We start from the raw sequence: 24960 nt of genomic DNA on the forward strand, positions 1-24960 counted from the left end.
GAAAGAAAGAAAGAAAGAAAGAAAAGAAAAGAAAAGAAAAGAAAAATAGCTGTTAATATTTAAAAGTCAGAATTTTATTAGAAATTTAGATTTGCAGCATTTTATAAAAACAACAGCACTCAGAAGACTCAGCAATTCCAGGCACACAGGTCCCCCATGGCAGGAGCTAAAGAGCAGCTGCATCCTTGACATAGGCCACAGCACTAACCTTGCTTCTGCTAGCCACTTTTCTTACTTAGTGATATGGTTTAACTGTGACCCCACCCAAATCATATCTTGAATTGTAGTTTCCATAATGCGCATGTGTTGTGGGAGAGACCTGGTGGGAGGTAATTTAATCATGGGGCGGTTATCCTCATGCTATTCTTATGACAGTAAGTGAGTTCTCATGAGACCTGATAATTTTATGAGGGGCTTTCCCACCTTTTGTTGGCACTTCCCCTTTCTGCCATCATGTGAAAAAGGATGTGTTTACTTCCCTTTGGCCTTCCGCTATGATTGTAAGTTTCCTGAGGCCTCCCCAACCATGCAGAACTGTGAGTCAACTAAACCTCTTCCCTTTTTAAATTACCCAGTCTCAGGTATACCTTTATTAGCAGCATGAGAATGGACTAATACACTTGTGTTACCTCCTGACCTCGTTTGCAGATCCTTCTCTAGTATGACAAGGAAAGGTCTGATTTTTAAGCTTTTTATTTTGAAATAATTACAGGTTCACAGGAAGTTTCAAAATAATATATAGAGAAGTCAAAAGCTTCTTCACCCAGCCCTTTTCCCAGTGGTAACACCTTGCCTAACTATAGTATACCAAGAGAGCTAGGAAATTGACCTTGGTACAATCCACAGAGTTTATTCAAATTTCAGGGTGTGTGCGTGTATATATTTCTATGCAATGTTATCACCTGTGCAGCTTCATGTAAACACAACATTCATACATTACACACCTTCCACTTGCTGCCCTTTTGGAGCCAGACCTACCCCCTCCCTACACCTCCTTCCCAATCCCTAACCCCTGACAACCACTGACTTCCATATCTATAATTTTCTTATTTCAAAAATGCTATTTAAATTAAATTATATAGTTTGTAACCTTTTGAGATTGGTCTTATTTTTTCATTCAGCGTAATTCTCTTAAGATTTATCCAAGTTGTCTAATTGGTTTTTGATCCTACTGAAGATCATTGGCTTCGTTTGTGTAAATGACAGGCATATTTGGTTCATGAAACTTCTTTGGTTAAGCACATTGCTTTACCAGAAGTTGTAAATTATTCCACCAGTGCTATGATCCGAAATTTGTGTCCCTCTAAAATTCGTATGTTGGAACCTAATTCCCGATGTGTCCATATTAAGAGATGCATCCTTTGGGAGGTGATTAGGACCTGAGGGCTCTTCAGTGCCTTTATAAAAGAGGCTTGAGGGAGCCTGTGTGTCCCTTCTATCATGCAAGAACACCTAGTGTCTGGTGAAGGCCCCTTTCAAATAGAATGTGTCCCCACCAACACCAAATCTGCTGGTGCCTTGATCTTGGACTTCCCAGCCTCCAGAACTATGAGCAATAAATTTCTGTTGTTTATAAATTACCAAGTCTCAGGTATTTTTTATAGCCCAATCAGACTAAGACAGCCAGCAATTGACTACAAAATGTACTACATTTTGTACTACATTGTAGTACAAATGTACTATAATTGACTACATTATGAATTGCAAAGAAAAGACAAGGATATAATCTGAAATCTGACTCTATGACTTGCTAAACCTTCATATCCTGATTTGATAAATTTAAAATATATTGTTGCTTTTAGTCAAACAACTATTTTTCTATGAATCACTTATAATGAACTAACATTAATGTTAGAGTCATTGCCTGGGTCAGGAATAAAATAAAAACGAAAGAGGACAAGATAATTTTACACCCATTTTATGAGTTCTAAGAAATACCATGGCAGCTCTCTAGATTTTTAGCATTAAGTTCAATTGGAAATGTCTTTGCTCCCATAAACTGGTGACATGACTTCATGACCCAACATTTATGAAAAAGGGAAGTTAAAGGTGAATAGTAGGAAAATGAATAGTTGTTAAAGGGAACACACATACCATTAATAGTAGATGGACACAGGGAGGGGAACATTACACACTGGGGCCTGTTGGAATTTGGGGGTAAGGGGAAGAAGAACATTAGGACAAATACCTAATGCATTTGGGGCTGAAAACCTAGATGACGGGTTGATAGGTGCAGCAAACCACCATGGCATATATATACCTGTGTAACAAACCTACACGTTCTGCGTATGTATCCCAGAACTTAAAGTAAAATTTTAAAAAAGCAAATTTCCCAGAATGAATAGGATTTCCACAGTCAGGGGTAGGAATGCATTCAGGAAGATAGGAGCCAGGAAGTTGGGAAAGTGTGGACCCAACTAAATAGTTGAGAGAACATCACTTGGTCCAGGAGGGAGGAGAGATCAATGAGATAGGAAAAGTAGACCAGGCCTGATTGTGGTTGTTTGTGAAGGCCGCTTAATTAAACAGATGGAAAAAAACCATTAAGCACATTTGAGAAAAGAAATAATGAATTCAGAGTTTGGGGGATGCTAATCTGATAGGAGCCTCTGAAATGAATTGGAACAAGGAAAACCAGGGACTAGGAAAGCTCCTAGGAGTGTATTAAGAAAGACCACAAGGGCCAAAATGAGAGTGGTGGCTTTGGGATTTAAAAATAAGAAGCTGGTGGGCCGGGCACAGTGACTCATGCCTGTAATCCCAGAACTTTGGGAGGCCGAGGCGGGTGGATCACGAGGTCAGGAGATCGAGACCATCCTGGCTAACACATTGAAACCCCGTCTCTATTAAAAATACAAAAAATTAGCTGGGCGTGGCGGTGGTCGCCTATAGTCCCAGCTACTCAGGAGGCTGAGGCAGGAGAATGGCAGGAACCTGGGAGGCAGAGCTTGCAATGAGCTGAGATCACACTACTGCACTCCAGCCTGGGTGACAGAGCAAGACTTCGTCTCAAAAAATTAAAAAATAAAAAATAAATAAGGAGCTGGTGAAAGCCAGATTGAGATTTCAGATGTGAAATCTGTAGATTTTGGCAACTGACTAGACCAAAAGCAAGGTAGGCTATTTAGTCAAAATTTCAAACATGGGCACCAGGTGAAGGTGCTGCATGAGCAGAAGTAGCATAGGCGGTCAACAGTACAGCCTGGCATGGAGAGGAAGATGAAACATGGGGACACATTGGGAATTCAAGTGTGAACCTCCAGAAGGAAGTCAGGAATAAAGACATGTTTGCTCATTGTGACAGTCTTGCCTTCAAGGGGTTTACAGTCATAGTGGGAAACAGGCCTGTACAACAAGATTCCTAGAAAACTATGAGGAGTGTGGTAATAAAATTACATCTGTAAAACTAATGATTTTGTAAGGATTGGTCAGATAGCACATGTAAAACTCTCCATAGGTCCACGTGGGAGCATTGCAATGTAAGCAAGGAAGCTTCAACTCGGACAACTCAGGAAGGATTCACCAAATGGTATTAGCACTTACCAAAGTGCTAAGGGTTGGGACTTGAACTTGGATGGAGAGAGAGAGACAGAGGAGAGAGACAGAGAGATAGATAGACGGAGAGATGAGTATTAGCCAGGACAGGCTTGGCAAGACTGACATCATTCGTAAAAAGACTCAATGGCTTAGCAAAGCAAAAGCTTATTTCTTGCCCAGGTGAAGTACAGGTCAGTGGGAGTCTATCTAGTGACTCAGAAATCTGGTCCCACCACCTTCCGACCTTTGGCTTCCAAGGTCATGGCAGAGGGGAAGAGAGAGATGAAGGCAGCATGCCAGCTGTTAGCTGCCTCAGCCTAGTGAAGACCACATCACTCTACCACTATCCACTGCCCAGAAGGAGTCCCACAGGCTGGCCCACCTGCATAGGAGCAGGGACACATAGGAGAGGCCCGGGGAGACTTGGTGAGCACTCATTGCCTCTGCTGCAACGATGAAAGCAGGAAAGAACAATTGCCCCGGTGGGTCCCAAAGAGGTGGGAGAAGGTGACATCACTCATGAGCAGGGAGAGTTAGCCTCAGGGGTGTGGAGGGACTACTTGGCTTTCGAAGTAAAAGGAAAGAGCTGGGTGTGGTGACTCATGCCTGTAATCCCAGCACTTTGGGAGGCCAGGGCGGGCAGATCACTTCAGGTCAGTAGTTCGAGACCAGCCTGGCCAACAGGGTGAAACCCCATCTCTACTAAAAATACAAAAATTAGCCAGGTGTGATGACATGAGCCTGTAATCCCAGCTACTTGGAGGCTGAGGCAGGAAAATCACTTGAGTCCAGGAGGTGGAGGTTGCAGTGAGCCAAGATCACCCCACTGCATTCCAGCCTGGGCAAGAGAGTGAGACTCCATCTCAAAAACATAAAAATAAAAATAAAAAAGAAGTAAAAGGAAAGAGAGAGGCAGAAAGGAAAAACTGAAACACAAAGGAAGATGCTCAAAGGGAGATGCTAAGGAAACCCACTGAGAGGCACACGCCTGCCCTCGGATATCTCTATACAGGAAGTGGACTGCTGTCTGAGATAAGCAGGGCAGCAGCTGGGCTGAGTGACCTGAGGAGATGCAGGAGTTTGTTTCAGGGTGAGGGAAAGGTGAGAGGGAGTCAGTAAAAAAATGAAGAGAAATTCCTCACCCAGTGAGGGCTCTGTAGGTGCCAAATAATTTAATATATGAATGGGCAGTGGTCCCAATGAGTAAATTGCATTAATAGAAAATATGAAAAATTCTGAGTCTTCCAGAATGCTGCCTTTCCCCTAAAGTTCATAGTTTGATCCTCATATTAACGGAAAAGAGGAAAGACACTAAGAAAACTTATCTTTTGACAGAGCTTCCCTGTTTTGCCCCGAGTGTGTGTCTCAGTTGTCCTCAGCGTCTTCCATTTTGTGCTGGCATTCGCTATAATGGTGTAAGCTTGCTGTCCATGTTGGGAATTTGTGTAGTGAGTATTTCATGAGAGACATAGCATCTTGACCCCTGCACTTTGCTCTCATAGGGAAGATGCTGGAATGAACTGGGTTTTCCAAAGCATAGATCTTGTCAGAGAAAGTACAGGGCTGGCCAGGGCACCATCTGCTCTGAGAGCATAGCTGCCTACGAAGGAGGAATGTATTTATTTGAGAGGAATACGCATGAAAATGACCACTAACGATTGTTAGATGGAGATCTTTCTGACCAAACCACCTTCAGTGAATCTATCCAGTGGTTTTCCTGCCTCTTCTGACCCATCTCAGCCTTTTTTGGCTGCCACTTTTTGAGAACCATGAACCAAGACTTAGGAAGAAAAGTTTGGAGGTGACAAAAGTCCACTGGAAATGTGGACAAGATGCTGAAACTCTAGTGGAAAACCATCTCACGTGCCCTGGGTTCTCAGTTTCCTGCATCTTCTTGGGACAGTGTCTGAGGAAGTGTTGCTCAAACCAATCTGTAAGAATCCGAAATGCTTGTCTATACTGGAGCCCTAGACACTCCCTTTTAGATTTGATAGCTAAAGCAAAGTTCCAACTCTCGGTGATGGTATTTGATGTCAAATCTTCTATCGTCACCCTTCTGAGCTCCCGAAGGAAAACAAACAAGGAAGACAATATACATTCAGCATTTACTCTCTGAAACTTCAGTCTTTAAGGAACTTGACTAAATATACTACCCTTGCACTGTGCTCCAAAAGCAAAAGAAAAAAAAAAGGGCACATCTGACAGCAGAGGTGAATCCTGAAGCATGCTTTTTCACTGGCATCGGTATGTGAGTGTGTGGGACAGAGAGAAGGCGCAGTCTGTGGCATCTGGAAGAAACTGGCTCTGTCCATGTCTTCCACAGTGGAGGCATGCAAACATCCTGCCATTTCTCCCTTTTAGGATTCTCTAAGTAGACAACTTCCTCGCAGCTTCATCTCTCAGCTGAGACAGCACCCCTGGGTTTCTCCAGACCCTGGAGATCAGGCCACAGGGACATCCCCAAGTGTACCCAGAAACACATCTAGTAAGTGGATTGATCAAGAGCTCACAAGAGCATGGGGAAAGCCCTGATGAGTAGTGACCTGGGGCAAGTCTTTAGCTTCTCTGAGCCTTTAGTTTCTTCTTCTGTAATGTGAGAATGACAGTAATGTTCCCTTTGCTGACCTCAAAGCATCAGTGTGAGACTGGTCCAAGAGTGAATAAAAAGCACTTTGAACTTGTAAGGCCACATTTTCCTTCGTTGGAGTTCGATATCCCTGTTCTGAGCTCCCACGCATGTCCTGATTATCCTGACAGAGAGCTGCATGCGTGTTTCTTCTCTACTAGTCTTGAACCCTCCTAGGTAACCTCAGTTACTTAATAAGAGCTTTAAATGATATTCATAATATGGCTAATACTGTCTGCTTCCAGAGCTTCTGCTCCACTTCAGCACTGTGCCAAGTGCTTTAGATACATTATTCCCATTTCTCGTAATAACCCTGCAACTTAGCATACCTTTTCGTTCTATTTAATATATGAATAAACTCTGAGGGGTGAGGTAACTTGCCCTGAGCCACAGCTAGTTAGTAGCAGGGCTGCAGACATCATGATAGGGGCCACAGGAGGGTTGGTTAACAGACATTCAATTAATAGTGATGCTATAGTCGGGGTAGGACAGTGGTACTCAAAAAGTGGTCCCTGGACCGACAGTCTCAGTATCACCTGGGAGCTTGTGGAAAATGCAATTTCTGAATGAGACTCTAGATCAGTGGTTCTCAAACTTCAGTGAGCATAAGAGCCACCTCGAGGGCATAAACAGATTGCTGGGTCCCTCCGCCAGAGTTTCTGACTCAGTAGGTCAGGGAAGGGACCTCCTGATAATCTGCATTTCAGACTAGTTCCCAGGTGATGTTGATGCTGCTGTTCCCAGAACCACACTTTGAATATCACTTGCTTAGGGATTCTTAATATTTTTGTGTCACAAATGCCTTAACAGTTTGGTAACACCTGTGAATCACCTCTCAGAATACTATTTTACATCTCAAAAAATAAAATACAAAAAGTTACAAATAAAATAGATTTGTCCAAGCATTTTTTCAGTTGTTATATAGTAATATGAATTTCTTTTTATATATTAAATAACAAAATCTAGTGCAGTCGGTCTAATAACTCCCATGTTTCAAAGTAGTGGTAAGCAGAGGCGGGTACAACAACCATAAAATAATAAGAAAATAGCTGATTTATATTGGTTACAAAACCACAGGTGCTGTTCATACCACAGTGACTTGTTGCCTACATTTATTATGGAATGTGACACTAAAGCCAGTTAGAGGTTAATGAAAATAAAGATGCCATATTCCTCCCTTATGGTAGCAGCCTCTGAGATAAACCCAATGATTCCCCACCTCCTGATATTCACACCCCTTCCCTTGAGAGGGGGCTGGACTTACTGACTCACATCTAATGAACAGGATGTGGCAGAAGTGATCATATCACTTCAGAGATTAAGTTATAAGAAGACTGTGGCACCATCTTGGCAATGCTTTTTGTATTAGTCTGTTCAGACTGCCATAACAAAGTACCTTAGACTGGGTAACTTCAACAACAGACGTTACTTTCTCACAGTTCTGAAGTCTGGGAATTTACGTTCAGGGTGCCAGCATTGGTCAGGTTTTGTCCAGGGCTCTCTCCTTGGTTTGTAGACAGCTCCTTCTCCCAGTGTGTTCACATGACCTTTCCTAGGGGCACCTGGGTGCATGGGTGTAGAGAGATCTGTCTTTCTTTTCTTCTTACAGATCACTAATCCTGTCACATTAGGACCTCACCCTTAACAACCTCATTTAACATTAATTACCTCCTAAAATCCCTATCTCCAAAGCAGTCTCAGTGGAAATTAGGGCCTCAACATATGAATTTTAGGGGATCACAATTCAGTCTACAACACTCTTTCCTACTCTCTGTGGGATTACTTGCCCCGGGGAAGACAGCTGTGGTACTGTGAGGCAGTCCTGAGAGAGGCTCACGTGGTGAGGGATCAAGGTCTATCAACAACTGCTCTTGAAAATGGACCCACCCTCCAACCTCCATTTGAGCCTCCAGATGAGACTGCAGCCCTGCCTGACAGCTTGACTGCAACCTCAAGAGAAATGCTGAGCCACAGATAACCAGCCTAACTAATGCCTGGATTCCTGATCCATAGAAACCATGAAATAATAAACATTTGTTGTGTTATGCTGTTAAGTTCTGGGGCAATTTGGCATGGAGCAAGAGAGAACTAGTATACTAATGCAAGTTCATGGCCCATCTTCAGGTCTATCTACACATCCTTAAGATTCCCTGACCATAGACATTATCTTTTCATAGGTTCCACTCTCCAAGGAACAGGGGCTCTTGTGCAGATCAGTGGCAATTAGAACAGGGCCCACCTTGGGAAGAAGCAGTGCGTCTGTGTTGGGAGCACAGCTATTTGACATAGGCAGGGATGAGTGATGGTGGAAAGCTATTGGCTGCTCCTTGTTACTGTTCTCATGGATTCATGGGCCCTCCGTGGGGCACTAGGTCCAATTCTTACGGAAATACCATCCTATTAGATCTTAGGATGTTATCACTGAAAAGACCCCGAGGCAAAATCCAGTCAAATCTTGAGGTCCAGAGACAAAGAGACTTTCCCAGGATGACTTAATTAGTGGCAAAGCTGGATCAAAAAGGAGGTTATCATCACCTCAGCCTAATGCTTTTTTCTATACTCCAACAATTTCTACAGGAAAATGTTTTGAAAGAGATTGATTCCATTCTGATTTCAGCCTGTTTTTTCTTAAGTAGCATCTATTCTTTGTTTTTCCTACTGCCTTAGAAATTGTTATGTCTAAGCTGCATAGGTCACTGATTTAATGTATTTTACCTCCTTCCCCAAAGCTGTTATTCTCCGAAGTGTTAAATCTTTGAAGGTGGCTAAGGGACTATTAAAATGTCAGTAAAAATTAAATAATCCTCCCTAAAGACTGAGAAACATGAGTCATTTTCTGGAGGACATTGTGGTCGAAGCCTTTTGTCTGTTGTAGATATCAAAAATATCATCTTCTATTTTAAGGCTTTCTCTAGAGAGCTCAAAAAACATGCATGTGATCTTACCAGGGGACCTACAGATCTGGATGCTCCCACCTATAGATGGAGAAATCGAGGCTCAAAAAGGTTACATGGCCCCTCCCAAGACATCTGTTAAATGGATAGTGATCTGAGCGAAGGGCTCTGGGCTGCATAAACCCCTCCCTGAATTCTTTACCTCCTACCAGTGTTAGGACACCTTCTACAGTGCCTGCAACCAACCAGATGCAGGGCCATGACACTCTAGCATTTCTGTGTCAGAATCCTTTGGAGAGTTTTTAAAAATAAACAGCCTAAACAAACAAACAGACAAGGGTTCCATCTCCAGAACCTGATTCAGAAAGTCTAGGAGGGAGCTGGACATTTATTTTCTCTGTAGTTGACTGTTACGCCTTTCCCTATTTAGAAGTTTTTGCCTTTGACATATGTAAGTTCTTGTTATCATTACCCTTTTAAACATCCAGTTTCTTCCAAACAGGGGTCAAAACACTAGCTGTCAAAGGAAACAGCTCATTCCTTCCATAAAGGAGGTGCCTTAAGCAAGTGTTTTAGCACAGTCACCCATTAGCAGGGAATTCTGACCCCAACAGTTGATCACAGTGGTTCTTTCCAAAAGCTCCCTCACTCATGTGCTACCTCATTTGTAGATGCCACAGGTTGGTTATTTAAAAAAAAAAAAAAAAAAAAAAGCTGCTAATTTGGATCAGTCCTGATCCAACACTCAGCAATGCAGAGGACGGATTTAAGGGAGTACTAATATAGCTGGGAAAATCTCCATCCACCCCGGGCATTTTCTGCAGAAAATCCAAGGACGCCAAGCTTTGACTCCCCGCCTCACCAGGGCATGTTGAGGCTCGGTGAAATGTGCTTATCAGCTTTGCTGCAGGACACATCCTACCGCTTCACCTTGAGAAGCCTCCTTGACAGGCACGATTATGTTGTCCAGCATCTGCTCGTAAGCTCTTTTAATAACTTCTCACATATTACAAAACACTTCCCACCCACGCATCCTCTCCACCTTGCTCCTTCCAATCTTTCTTTTTTCTTTCTGCTAATTTATCCATTAACTTAGGCCAAGTTTCTAGTTTACACTAACTGTAATTGGTTATAACACCTCTGGTAACTTGCAGTTGGCTCTGAAAATAGACAGTTTCAGCCTCTACTGTTCTAAACTTAGGGATTTAATAATGCTGAACCCTTTATCCTTCTCTGAGCATAACTTGCAATTTCAGCATTGTTAACTTCACACATGTTCCCACAATTTGTAATGCCCTTTCTTCCTGTCACTCTTCCACCTTATTTTGCTACTGACAACTCCTCTCTTTCCCTCAGGACTCACTTCATTTGTTTTCTTCTCTGAGAAACTTCCTTTGACCACTCCTCTCCAACAATCAACTCTATACATGCTTGTCTCCTGAGAAATGAGAGCCATTGGAGAGGACATAAGTGGTGGGAGCCATCTGTCTTTGTATCCCCAGTACCTGCCATGCAGCAGGAGTTAAGTATTTATTAGATGGATGAATGAATGGATCCAGTGGTCACACTTAGTGGCCCATATAGAAAACCCATTTCTATCCACCACAGACATTCCGTATACCAATAAACATGAAGTTTTGAGTATTTAGTTGATGAATTCATTTGCTTACACTTAATCATCCCAGGCATAGCTTCATGCCAACCCATAGGTAGTTGAAAAAGTTTATACCCAGATGAGCTGCAACTTTTTAGGTATCACAGAAGGTGTAACTATAATCTCATCCAGCAATGGGAAGTTTTATAGATGTGCAGTCAAACAGAGCTCCTTGCTTGGAAGGGCCCTGTATTTCATTTAATGCTCTCCTCTGGCTTGTGTTGAGTGTCTTAATACTGTTTAAACAAGAGTCCCTGTATTTTTATTTTGCACAGGAGCCCACAATCATGTTGTTACTCCTATCCAGCAGAGCTACAGCCAGTCCAATTGGCAAGTCCTTGGTAGATTTTTGGTGCAGTCATCAGGGTCTCCTGGACTCTATGACTGATGTTACCTTCTGTGTTTCTTGACTTTTCAAAAAACCAAGGGGCTACTGACCCCAGGAGTTGGTTTTCTGCCCATGGGAATGTGCCAGCTTTAGTCATCGCCCAGTGAAGAACTTTTAAAAGGCACTTAAAACAGAAGTAATTAGGGAGTCTATTTAAAATTAATTGCCAACTGAAAAACTAATTGCTAATTCCATGGGCCTCCTCATGGCAACTTTCTGTTTTATTTCATATTATCCACAGGCATATTTCAAACAGAGGAAAAAGGAGCCATTTGTTTAAGTTGTTTCATTGTAATGGGGTTTTATTTGCCTTCCATAGAGGATGAGAGAAGAATTTTAGGCTAGCCATTTTCCTTGCTTAATTTAACTATGAAAATCATTTTTAAGGCTGGGCGTGGTGGCTCATGCCTATAATACCAACACTGGGAGGCCGAGGTGGGTGGATCACCTGAGGTCAGGAGTTTGAGACCAGCCTGGCCAACATAGTGAGACCCCATCTCTACTAAAAATACAAAAATTAGCCGGGCATGGTGGCATGTGCCTGTAATCCCAGCTACTCCGGAGGCTGAGGCAGGAGGAACGCTTGAACCCAGGAGGCAGAGGTTGCGGTGAGCTGAGATCATGCCACTGCACTCCAGCCTGGGTGACAGAATGAGACTCTGTCTCAAAAAAAAAAAAAAAAAAAAAAAAAAGAAAAGAAAATAATTTTTAAATCACATTTCTTGAAATAACTTTATAATGAGACCTTGACAAAATGATTTTCCAAGTAAAGCCAGTGTCTTTCTGAAGACGAACTATAATGAAGCATAGAATATCCAGAAAAAGTAACCTATGGAATATGTATCTTTTCTGCAATTTCAAGTGGTATGTATGTTGAGAATTAAACTGGCCTGCAGAACAACTTGAGTACTTGATTGCTCTCCAAAATTGATACTGAAGAACTATTTCTCATGTACATAATTTTTATAATAGTTCTTTTATTTATTACAAACATGCTGTGTGTTTACAAACATGCTGTTAACCTAGAAGGGTAAACAAAAAAGAAAACAAGTCATTTTTAACATGGTTACCATTTTGATAGAAATCCCTTCTGCCTTTTTTTTTTTTCCCACAAAACTAGGCTCATAAACTAGATATTATTTTGTAACTTGCTTTTTTGATGACCTGCAAATGTATTTCTCTGCCCTTATGTATTCTTTTACATCTTTACGTGACATTGTACATAGTATCCTATATACACCATATGACCGTGGGATGATGGATTCAACCAGTCCTCATTGTTGGAAAATTGGGTAGGTACCATTTTTTTCTCACAAACGCAAACATCTATTTAGCAAAAGCTTTGTATATGTATATGAATGTTTTATATACATTTTTAAATATTAAAAAACTAAACATTTCTTAATAAAAGAAAGCAGTTTTCTCCACATTGCCCTTTTTCAAGGTTATTTCATTCTTTCAGCACATGCATTTGCAATGGACATATATGTGTACTGTGTGCATCACCTACGTATGTTATGTTAGCAGGAATGTATGCTTGCTTTGGTCCCCTAGTTGTTTCTTCTGCAGTTCAACATTCATTGCTGTCTGTGTGCCAGGCTCTGTGCTCAGTTTTGGGATTCAAAGATAATAAGACACAGTTCCTTTACCTAAAAGGTACACTAATCTACTGGGAGAGGGGATATACATATAAACTAATGATAATGCAAAAAATAGAGGCAAAAATAACATTAAGGGAACACAGAAGAGGAAATGACTGAGGAAATTAAGGAAGTTGTTCCAGAGGAGACCCTGCAAAGGATATGTAGGATTTCGACAAGAGAAAGAGATAAGAGAACATTCGAAGAGGGCAAAGCACAAATGCAGACCAGGGAAGGAGATATGTGGGGGACCTTCAAGCAGCACTGGGGTAGACAGTACAGAATGGAAGTGGAGCTGGAGATGACACTGGAAAGCAGGGTTGGGACCAGATTGCAAAGGACTAGAATGCCATTCTCAAAAGTTTTTGCTTCTGTTTATAGGAAGTTGGAAGACAGTAGCTATCTGAGGAGCTGGGGCAAGCCTGGATCCAGAATTTTAGAAACTTAGCCCTGGTTAAGTTTAGACGACAGTGTATCAACTCTGCTGCAGTTTGCAATTAGGAGTCTCTTACAGCAGTCTAGGCAAGAGAGAATGAGAGCCTCACCTGGCCACAGACATTCAAGAGATATCTCAGAGGCAGAATCAAAACAACCCAGCATTCCAATTTATGTGAGACAGGAAGTTAAGGGGTTGACATGCAGAAAAGTAAACCTCTAAACTACTACGTCTAGTTCAAGTCATTCTTCCCAAGTTGCTAAGCTTGCAGAGTTAGGGATGATGTCTTTGGGACTCCACTTACTCTCAACTCGATGCCTAGAGTGGTCAAGCAGACAGGTGGCACTTGGCAAGTCCTTATTAAATGGAAGTGTCATAGCCAGTGTCTGCTGCAAGAAAGACAGAAACCTTCCACTTCTCAAAAGAAACAACGCTGTATTTTAAGAATAAGTCCATGGCAAAGGAATGCAATGACATACTCAAGAACCCAAGCTTTGTTGATCATTTTTCTTCAAAGGATAATCCTTCCAGTTTAAATAAGGGCGTGAGTTAATCACCAAGCCTGGGTCATAAAGACTGAAATCTAAACATACTTGTGGTGTTTCAAGCACTGATGAATAGATAGTAATAAAGCCAGGAGAAAGTGTTGGCTCAAAACCAATTTATTAGATAGCCTGCGGCATGGGATTGAGAAACTAATTGCAATAGGACAAGAAGGAACCTAAACAGGGATTGAAATCTTCTAGATCTTGATGAGGGCAGTAGATTCATGAAGGTAGACATTTGTGAGAATGTATGAGGTAGAGACTTAAAATGTACTAATGTTATGATATGTAAATTATGATACCTCAATAAAGTCGATATAAAAATTAGAGATTAGAACCCACATTAAAAATGTTACTGAAGTATGATTGGTGAAATTGCTTCAAATTATTTCTTCCCAAGATACTTACTCTTTTAAGTTTAAATCCCTTTGTAAAAACCAGTTTACCGCAACTTAGTGTAACCCACATTTTTTTTTTATCATACTTTATGTTCTAGGGTACATGTGCACAACGTGCAGATTTGTTACATATGTATGCAAGTGCCATGTTGGTGTGCTGTACCCATTAACTCGTCATTGACATTAGGTATGCCTCCTAATGCTATCCCTCCCCACTCCCACCAACCCACAACAGGCCCCAGTGTGTGATGTTCCCCTTCCTGTATCCAAGTGATGATCTCATTGTTCAATTCCCACCTATGAGTGAGAACATGTGGTGTTTGGTTTTCTGTTCTTGCGATAGTTTGCTGAGAATGATGGTTTCCAGCTGCATCCATGTCCCTAAAAAGGACACGAACTCATCCTTTTTTATGGCTGCATAGTATTCCATGGTGTATATGTGCCACATTTTCTTAATCCAGTCTGTCATTGATGGGCATTTGGGTTGGTTCCAAGTTTTGGCTATTGGGAATAGTGCTGCAATAAATATACATGTGCATGTGTCTTTATAGCAGCATGATTTATAATCCTTTGGGTGTATACCCAGTAAAGGGATGGCTGGGTCAAATGGTATTTCTAGTTCTAGATCCTTGAGGAATCGCCACACTGTCTTCCACCATGGTTGAACTAGTTTACAGTCCCACCAACAGTGTAAACGTGTTCCTGTTTCTCCACATCCTCTCCAGCACCTGTTGTTTCCTGATTTTTTTAGTGATTGCCATTCTAACTGGTGTGAGATGGTATCTAATTGTGGTTTTGATTTGCATTTCTCTGATGGCTAGTGATGATGAGCATTTCTTCATATGTCTGTTGGTTGCATAAATGTCTTCTTTTGAGAAGTGTCTGTTCATATTCTTTGCCCACTTTTTGATGGGGTTGCTTTTTTTTTCTTGTAAATTTGTTGAGTTCTTTGTAGGTTCTGGATATTAGCCCTTTGTCAGATGAGTAGATTGCAAAAATTTTCTCCCATTCTGTAGGCTGCGTATTCACTCTGATGGTAGTTTCTTTTGCTGTGCAGAAGCTCTTTAGTTTAATTAGATCCCATTTGTCAATTCTGGCTTTTGTTGCCATTGCTTTTGGTGTTTTAGGGGTGAAGTCCTTGCCCATGCCTATGTCCTGAATAGTATTACCTAGGTTTTCTTCTAGGGTTTTTATGGTTTTAGGTCTAACATTTAAGTCTCTAATCCATCTTGAATTAATTTTTATATAAGGAGTAAGGAAGGGATCCAGTTTCAGTTTTCTACTTATGGCTAGCCAGGTTTCCCAGCACCATTTATTAAATAGGGAATCCTTTCCCCATTTCTTGTTTCTGTCAGGTTTGTCAAAGATCATATGGTTATAGATGTGTGGTATTATTTCTGAGGGCTCTGTACTATTCCATTGGTCTATATCTCTGTTTTGGTACCAGTACCATGCTGTTTTGGTTACTGTAGCCTTGTAGTATAGTTTGAAGTCAGGTAGCGTGATGCGTCCAGCTTTGCTCTTTTGACTTAGGGTTGTCTTGGCAATGCGGGCTCTTTTTTGGTTTGATGTGAACTTTAAAGTAGTGTTTCCCAATTTTGTGAAGAAAGTCATTGGTAGCTTGATGGGGATGGCATTGAATCTATAAATGACCTTGGGCAGTATGGCCATTTTCACGATATTGATTCTTCCTATCTATGAGCATGGAATGTTCTTCCATTTGTTTGTGTCCTCTTTTATTTCATTGAGCAGTGGTTTGTAGTTCTCCTTGAAGAGGTCCTTCACATCCCTTGTAAGTTGGATTCCTAGGTATTTTATTCTCTTTGAAGCAATTGTGAATGGGAGTTCACTCATGATTTGGCTCTCTGTTTGTCCATTATTGGTGTATATGAATGCTTGTGATTTTTGCACATTGATTTTGTATCCTGAGACTTTGCTGAAGTTGCTTATCAGCTTGAAGAGATTTTGGGCTGAGACGATGGGGTTTTCTAAATAGACAATCATGTCATCTGCAAACAGGGACAATTTGACTTCTTCTTTTCCTAATTGAATACCCTTTATTTCTTTCTCTTACCTGATTGCTGTGGCCAGAACTTCCAACACTATGTCAAATCAATAAACGTAATCCAGCATATAAACAGAACCAAAGACAAAAAACACATGATTATCTCAACAGATGCAGAAAAGGCCTTTGACAAAATTCAACAGCCCTTCATGCTAAAAACTTTCAATAAATTCGGTATTAATGGAACGTATCTCAAAATAATAAGAGCTATTTATGACAAACCCACAGCCAATATCATGCTGAATGGGCAAAAACTGGAAGCATTCCCCTTAAAAAGTGGCACAAGACAGGGATGCCTTCTCTCACCACTGCTATGCAACCCACATTTTTTGTGTGTCACCTGCAGGTTAGATCCCATGCAGGCAACAAAAGACATAGGAGTGAATGTCGGAGACAAGACCCTGCAGAGAAGTCAGGGCAGCTGCCAGCAAAAGACACCAAACCAGGCAGAACATAGCTCTTTCTGGTTCCTTAAGTTTAGTGATCCTGATCTTAGGAGGAGGAGAGAAAATACTTTTTAAAGACCAGGTCAAAAATAGCTCAGTGTATATGCTGTGTTGGTGACTCTTGCCGTCTGGTTTCAGTGCTGATTTTAACACCTTTAGCAATCTCAGATTTAAAGCTAAGTTATTCTGGCACTTGGTAAGTTAGATCCCTAGGGATGATCCTATCACTGGGGGTTATTTCTCACTGAAGTGTAAGGACCTGTATAACTGTAAGCTGTATGTGTGAATTCTGAGCATTTAACCGAATGGTATGAATCTGCTGTGTTAAGTTTTCCTTCCATCCTGAAGATTCTAATAGCTTGTCATGATCCAGCTGAATGTGGATTTTTCCTTTGTTGATGCTGACCCACTTAGGCCCAGGTCCAGCAACTTAATGAGCAGTTGCAGGGAGCATTCACTGGAAATAGAAATGAAACCGACTCCCTTTATGTAACTTGGAAAGGAGTCATAGTGCTGGAAAATAATCTTAGACCTCAACTGACCTGGGTTCTGCCACTCTAGAAATGCAGACCCAGGGACATGGAGTGACTTACCCAAGGACACTTGTGTAGTTTGGTCAGGCTATGACCTAGAGGTAAAGTCCCCTGACTTCCAGTACTAGACCACATTGCCTTCATTTTAATGCATTTTAAACTGACTTTTATGTACAGTCCCATGTCCAAAAAGTTCACCTTTCCATTTGGCCCATTGAGAGGAACATGGATCCATTTATAAACCCTCTGAGAGGCAGAATATAGCTGTCTTTCACAACCCATTCCTGAATTTCACAGCTACTAGGAATTTTTATGTGCTATTTTCTTCCTCCTATCCCACTCCACAAAATGCCACTACCTATTACTTTCTTTGAGCAAATAGGGATTTTAATCATTCTCTTTTTCCTTGATTTCAATTCTCTGAAGGCCTGTCTGCTCCATTTGCCACAGATAACATGCAGAAACCTCACTTGCAATGAAGGTCGCACTTCTCTTGGTAGCCTGGCATTTCAGCATTTAAAGAAGCTAAGTATCTCCATCTTCGTTAAATTAGGCTCAAATTGGAGAAGAGAATTACATAGTTAAAAACACAGAGGCAAAATGATGGATTAATGTTATACCTTAATGTAACACATCATGACATGCAGTAGGAGCATTAGACCAATTAGCAAGCAAGTCTTCTGCTTGGGTTCATCATTTCTGCTGTGTATGTAGAAAGGGATAGCAATTTGAAGGATGGCATTTATCAAACCCCTTTGGATAAGAAGTGTCCACTCAAGCAACATGACCTGCATTCATTATAAAGATGGCACCCCATTTGCCCACATGGCAAAGACACAAATGCTACCCCAAAAATACTTTTTCCAAATTGGCGGTTATGCTTCTGACTTTATTTCTAAAACTTATTGAAATCCATTGCAATTGTGTCTAAATTGGAGGTTTAATATGCTCCAAAAATATATCCTGCTCTTTTCTTGAGAGGCAGCAAATTCTAAGTGATGCCATTTAACAGGTTTTTTGGTCTGGGTCTCCCCCACCCCTTTCTGGTCTTGCTTCCTTATCAGTCTGATTGGTAACAGAAAAGAGAGAGGAACAATAAATCTTCCAGTTCCTCCTGGTGTGAATGCCCAAGATATTGTCAGAAGCAAAATGTATGAGGAGGTGGGGGGAGTGTGGGTCAGCAACTTGCAGGGGAAAGGGATGGTTTTCTGCTACGGTAAAGCAGAAAAACCCTGTCATGGAGTTTAAATTAACAGAATCTGCCTGGAGGGGAGCCATGGTCTTTGTGTGGCTGATTAATGTCAGTCCTGTAAATGCAGCACTCCAACAACAGGACTAGTCAGCTGACCAGGAAGCTTGGAGAACAAGAATCTCCTGCCTAGGGTATCAGAGCCCAGCTGAGTGCCTCTAAACAGGGCTGAAGAGAAAGCTGCAGGCCGGAAACAGAAGTGATAGAGTTAGATTTCAGCTATGTGTCTCAGTGAAGGAAACACAGGCAGCCATTAAAAGCACCTTCCCTTTTGGCCTTGCTGCTGCAAAGAGCAGCAGCGTGCAAATCCGCCCCTACCTCTCCTCACTCATCTGTTCACAGCACCATGGCCTTCAGAACAGTGTGTCAGAAATTACCTTCTTCCATAACTGATCTTCAGGCCTGAAGAGGAAAAATTTCCAAGCATAGATCTCCTGAAATCCCTAAGGAGATTGGGCAAAGAGCCTAGGGAAAACAGGACTCTGCATGTTGTTCCTCATGCCCACCTAAAAATGCTGGTTGCACCAGGCAAGTCCTTGGTTAATGCATTAGTGAAATGGAATTTGTAGTTCCCAGCACATGCACTAATAAAAGTCCCTGCATGAATTTCCTGCCTGCTCTTCTTGTTGGCAAGAGCAGCGTACCATATGCTGGAGGTGGAAGTTAATTCTGTAGGGATTGTGTGTGATTTGAAAACCTGTGTGGTGTATTTATGTCAATTGCTGATGTGTTTCCATAAATGCATTTTTGTGACTTTGAGAGGCATCCTGAGACCATTGAATCAGTCAAGGCAGCTTCCGGGGCACACAACCTATTCTGACACCCAGACAGGGCCATTGTTTTCCAGGTGCAAGCTCAATCACCTCTGCAGCCCCTCTGTGTATTCCCCTAGGGATTCATGTTGAAGAATTCAATCTTGCAGTCACTCCAACAATAGCCAGAAAGCACCCCTAAATGGCTGCTCTGAAGCCTTATTTCAAGGAGGCAGCAAGAGAAGAGGAAAGCCTTCTTATTTTTAATCCCAGCATCAATAAAATCACAGGTTGATATGTATACATCACAGGGCAGTTGTTTTGAAAAAGAAATAAATGACGAAACTTCAGAAAAAATGGACTCTCTGGAATGGAACCAAGAACAAGCTCTCAGTGTTGACCTTTTGGTTAAAGCCACATAATGCAATGTATGTCATCCCTCCAAATATATGATTTTATTGGTTTGCTGGGAACTTGGGCTTAAGAGAAATTGTACACTAGGAAAGTAAAATGTTTAGCTCTTGTTATTGCCAAATGAGGTGTTATAATAAGAAAAAAGATGGCTAGGCCCTCCCCTCTAAGAGCTTATATTCTAAGGTTCCATGATTCTCAAAAGACATTTTCAGATGGTTGTCATAACTAAAGACCTTTGACTAATGTCTGTCTTCATTAAGAGCATTTAGGAACAGAATGCTAACAGCCGACAAGGCTGTTACAATTTACTTCTTATAAATCCTAACAACTAAAGTGAACTTGAGGCTTCTAAACTCTTTCCAAGTGCTGAGATCCTCTAATGAAACCAGTTATATCAATATTCAGAACTAGAAGTCAATCCAACTGTTATTCAATAATTAATTGGTGGTTAATAGACATTTCCTGGTTTATATGTTTTAGCTTTAGTACATAGTAATATAAAATGGTATTTTGGTAACTAAGTATATTTCTTGAAATCGTAGAGCAGGAGAACACCCTTGGACTAGATCCTCTCCCTTCCTTGATGGGGTGCTCCAGGCTCACTGGCCCTTGGATTTCTTTTTTCCCTCTATGATTCCTGTGACCTCATTCATTTCTCATGGCTTTGTATGACATCTGTACACCAATGACACTCAAATTTATAGCTCCATCTTGGCCCTCTCCTCTGAACTGCAGCCTCTTCTCTCTGACTTTCTGCTTGACATCTGCACTTGAATATCAAATGCACATCTCACACTTCATCTCTCCAGAATAGGGCTTCTGGTCTTTCATTCAAGCCTAGTCTTTCTGCAGCCCTCCCCATCTCAGCTAATGACAGCCTCCTCTTTCCAGTTGCTCAGGCCAAAACCTAATGGTCATTCTAGAAGCCTCTATTTCTCTCACATCCTATATCCTGCCAGCTCCACAATCAGAAAACACTCTCGCCACCTCCAAGTTCAGAATACATCCAGGAATCCTTCATTTCTCACCAGCTGGGTGCTTAGAATAGATGTGGAACCTGACCCCTATTCACCACTTCCGACACCATCTGCCTTGTTCAGGCCACCAAGATTGCGTGCTTATGTTGCTGTAGGAGGCTGCTGATGGGTCTCCCACCTTCCTCTCTGGCGGCCCTTCCATCTGTTCAGGAGCAGAAGCCGGAGGGATCCTGTTAAAATCTACATCACATCTCATGACACCCATCTCACAGCTCACCAGTGGCTTCCCCTCACCACCACTACAGCCCCACTATAATGTAAAATCTCCTCAAGAAATGTTGGACTTGTCCATTACTAGACTCGCAAGCCCCTAGAAAGTGCCTGGTAGATTCTAAATAAATCTGGGTTGAAGTAATTAATTAATTAATCGGTTCGGGTTGGTTTCTATTTCTCTTTCTGTGCCACATCTTTACCCCTGCATCTATTAGCCTCTGAGGGCTTTTCTTAAAGATCTGTGGGGGGCAAGTTGTATATTAAGAATATCCAACTATTTCTGATATTTGTTGCCAATATTTTCCCAGTTTCTTTGCCTTTTAATTTCATTTTTTTCCACAAACTGAAATTTACATTTTTGTAGAGCCACAGCTGTCTGTTTCTGTAATAACTGTTTTTCTTGTTGTGGCCCTTCAAAAGTCTGCAAAGCTGTAACATTCTAGCACAGATCGTCTGGCCTTGTTCTTGCCCACTCATGTTCCTGTGTCTCTCCCACAGGCATCAACAGGAAGGTCGTGTACTCCCTGGCAGACTCAGCTGGTGGGGTCTTCTCCATTGACAGCTCATCCGGCATCATCATCCTGGAGCAGCCACTGGACCGTGAGCAGCAGTCTTCATACAACATCAGTGTGCGGGCCACTGACCAGAGTCCTGGACAGTCCCTGTCCTCTCTCACTACTGTCACCATCACCGTCCTGGACATTAACGACAACCCCCCTGTGTTTGAGAGGAGGGACTACCTGGTGACGGTGCCTGAGGACACCTCCCCTGGCACCCAGGTTCTTGCTGTTTTTGCTACCAGCAAAGATATTGGCACAAATGCTGAGATCACTTATCTCATCCGGTCTGGGAACGAACAAGGGAAATTTAAGATCAACCCCAAGACAGGTGGGTAAATAGCACTGTACTTAGAATGCAGAGCTTCAGCTTGGCATGGTGGCTCACACCTGTAAACCCAGCACTTTGGGAGGCCGAGGCAGGAAGATCGAGTGAGTCCAGGAGTTCAGGACTAGCCTGGACAATGGAGTGAGACCCTGTCTCTACAAAAATTTAGAAAAATATATTAGCCAAGCATGGTTGCATGCACCTGTGGTCCCTGCTACTTGGGATGCTGAGGTGGGAGAATTACTTGAGCCCTGGAGCCAGAGGCTCTAGTGAGCCACATTCCTGCCATTGCACTGCAGTCTGGGCAACAGAGCAAGACCGTGTCCAACACACACACACACAAAAAAAAAAAGAATGCAGGACTTCACTATATCCTACTTCTCCTCCACTCTGCCAGCCCTTCTTGGCGGACTCTTCCTCCTACCTCCTTCACAGAGGAAACAAATCTGGTAGCAGGGCCCACATGCAGACCACAAAGTGCCCTCCAGCTTTTAAGGATGACTCCTGCTAAATTTTAAGCTCCTTGCTGTGGGCTTACTTAGCAAATATCTGACCCCCGGGTTGGCTCCAGAATTTCTAGATGGGAGGGCTCAGGGGCAGCAATATGGTTTCTCAATGGGGAGAGGAAATAGTATTTGTATTCCAAGAACAAGAGTTTGATTGATTTTCTTGCTTTTCTGTTTGATGTTGTTGGGTGTTTTGACTTCAGTCATATGTGCACATGTTGGAAAATGTTCGTGGGGATGAGCCTCCATGTGCAACTGTCCACACTTGGACTGCCACTCTTTCATGACCTGCATAGGCAGATGCTAATAAGTGATCTGCATGGTGATATGCAGCCTTCTCAACCCAGCACCCCAGATAGACTCATCAGTGAGCTGGAACTGGTGCTTTGTTTGAACCCAGTTCACAATTCCTGGTCAGAAAACTCATTTCTCACCACATCCTTTTCCAACTCTGGGGGAACGTGTAGCATCACCTAGGGAATAAAAAGGTGCTTCGAAATAAAAGGAAAGAATAAGAGAGAACCCTGGGGCTTTCTCTTCACCAGCAAGTTAATAAGTATTAGAGGTGCTTCAGGCAAATAAAGGTCGTAATTCTAGAAAACAAGCTTGGATATTCTTTGAAGATTAAACATACTCATCCTTGTGTTTTCATAGAGTGTATGGATTTCTATCCCAAAGCTCTTTGGTGGATATTCTCACTTATTTCCCAATTCCCCTATGAATAGTCAAGGCAGTTCCCATTCTGCAGATAACAAAGATGAGTATCTCACCTTCCAGCCTTTGAACATAGTTCCTTTGTCACTCAAGGAGTATGCACCTGTTGAACAAGGTGGGAAAGGAGGTCCATTTTCCTTTGGATAATCCAGTAAATATAAACAAGAAACCATTATAATTAGCAATGTTTATTTAACATAGCAAATACTCCAGGCTCTTATTAAGTAAAACCAGAATTTTAAAGAGGTTGAATAATTACCACAATGTCCACTGTTAATAAGTGGTTTATCCAACATTTGAACTCAGATCTTTCTGACTCTGGAATGCATATTCTAATATAACACTGCTATACTATAGGGATACCAAAAATGTAAGAAATGCAGTCTTGGCCCTTAAGTATTGGAAGGTGAAAAATATTGATGGAAGAATTGCATCACAGTCTCTCCTGGCAATAACTATTTACTAAAGTCATTATCTCAAATAAAATGTATGAGGGTTTCCCTCATTTAAATATGTGTTGGCCCTAGCCTGTCTAGTTATGGCCATTGTGTATAAACACCATGGGGAAATGGCTAAGTACTATTTAAATTTAGCACTGGTTAGCAAGACTGGGATGCAAAATAAGCACTGGGGGTGGTAAGTGCTAAGAAAACTCAATTATGGGGAGAAAGAGGCTCTCGTTACAGGTATGATTTCTGTGTTTTGCCTTAGGTAGAAAGAGCCTATTGGCAGTCTTATCAACTAGAGAAGTTGCCTGTCTGAAAATGTGAATGGTCATGACCTTCTCACCGGTCCTCATGATTGTTTACTAGGTGGGAGGAAAGTAAATGCCCTTGAGAAGTGTTCTGCAGGCAACACAATGACTGCAGACTGCAGGATTGGGTTACCTCCCCAGAAAGGGCTAGGATGGGAGGGATATAGCACCAACACCCAGCTAGCTGCTTTCACGTGTTCTACTTATTTAAGCAATTCTGTAACACGGACATTATCATCTCTATTCTGTAGTTGCGGGCACTAAACTCAATATGTGCCTGCTGAGCTGTCTGACTTCCAAGTAGTTCCTTTTCCATTATGTCACTATACCTTGAGATTTCTGAGATCTTTGCCCTCTTTGTGCCATAGTTGTTTTAGATAAGTGCGTTTTAACTTGGCAAGGCAACTTTGTGGTTAATCGCATTCAGTGAAGTCTGCAAGTATTTACTTGCTGACAAGAATGAGGTCACACCATCACATCCCCACATCTCAGCTCATTCTTGGTCTTCTTCTGTCCACCTGAGGCATCAGAAGACACCTATCAGGGATGCTTGTTTTTGTTCCTGCTCGTTAGTTGTGTGAGAGTGAAGATGCCAGAGATTTTCAACTGCCTCAGAGATGTTCATAAACAGTTACAGAAACATGTAAAGACTTCATTTCTTCAGGGTTATGTTTGATGGTTAGCTATGCTCTCACTGACAGCATTAATCAGACTTCTGTAATACTTTCAGTAAGGCATTAAATAAACAAATTCCTGAATGTTTAAATTCTTGGCTGGAGAGGATGTTAGAAATATTACCATGATTATAGAATTGCTGACCAGTGTTTTTTCCTAATCAAATATAAAGCTCCCCATTTTTCTTCAAAGGGGGTATTTCTGTCTCTGAAGTCCTGGACTATGAATTATGCAAATGGTTTTACCTGGTAGTGGAAGCCAAAGATGGTGGCACCCCAGCTCTCAGCGCTGTGGCCACTGTCAACATCAACCTCACGGATGTTAATGACAACCCTCCCAAGTTCAGCCAAGACGTCTACAGTGCGGTTATCAGTGAAGACGCCTTGGTGGGAGACTCTGTCATTTTGGTAGGTACCTGAGGTTGGGGATGGTTCTAGATGTCTGGGACTAGTCATCCACAATAAAGTGAAGAAGAAAGCAAAGTCTGTCTTGGATTTTCTTCACACTTCCCCCTTTCAGTGTCCATTTGTCCCCAAGAATGGGAGCCATCTTTCTATGTCTTCTTCTGTAATTTGTATATTAGGAAGAGTCTGATAGAT

At 41.9% G+C, this 24960-nt stretch overlaps 1 protein-coding gene across 2 annotated transcripts in view; it reads left to right on the forward strand.

The window, feature by feature from the left end:
- Positions 1-24960, forward strand: part of FAT3 (FAT atypical cadherin 3) — a 547597-nt gene that overhangs the window by 465495 nt on the left and 57142 nt on the right. For both annotated transcript variants that reach the window (XM_023209116.2, XM_031933808.1), the window contains exons 13-14: positions 21326-21715; positions 24554-24768. In XM_023209116.2, the coding sequence (XP_023064884.2) occupies positions 21326-21715; positions 24554-24768 (605 nt within the window). The remainder of the gene's footprint in view (positions 1-21325; positions 21716-24553; positions 24769-24960) is intronic.

This window comes from Piliocolobus tephrosceles, chromosome 13, assembly GCF_002776525.5.
Source record: "Piliocolobus tephrosceles isolate RC106 chromosome 13, ASM277652v3, whole genome shotgun sequence".
In the NCBI taxonomy this organism is placed as follows: Eukaryota; Metazoa; Chordata; class Mammalia; order Primates; family Cercopithecidae; genus Piliocolobus; species Piliocolobus tephrosceles.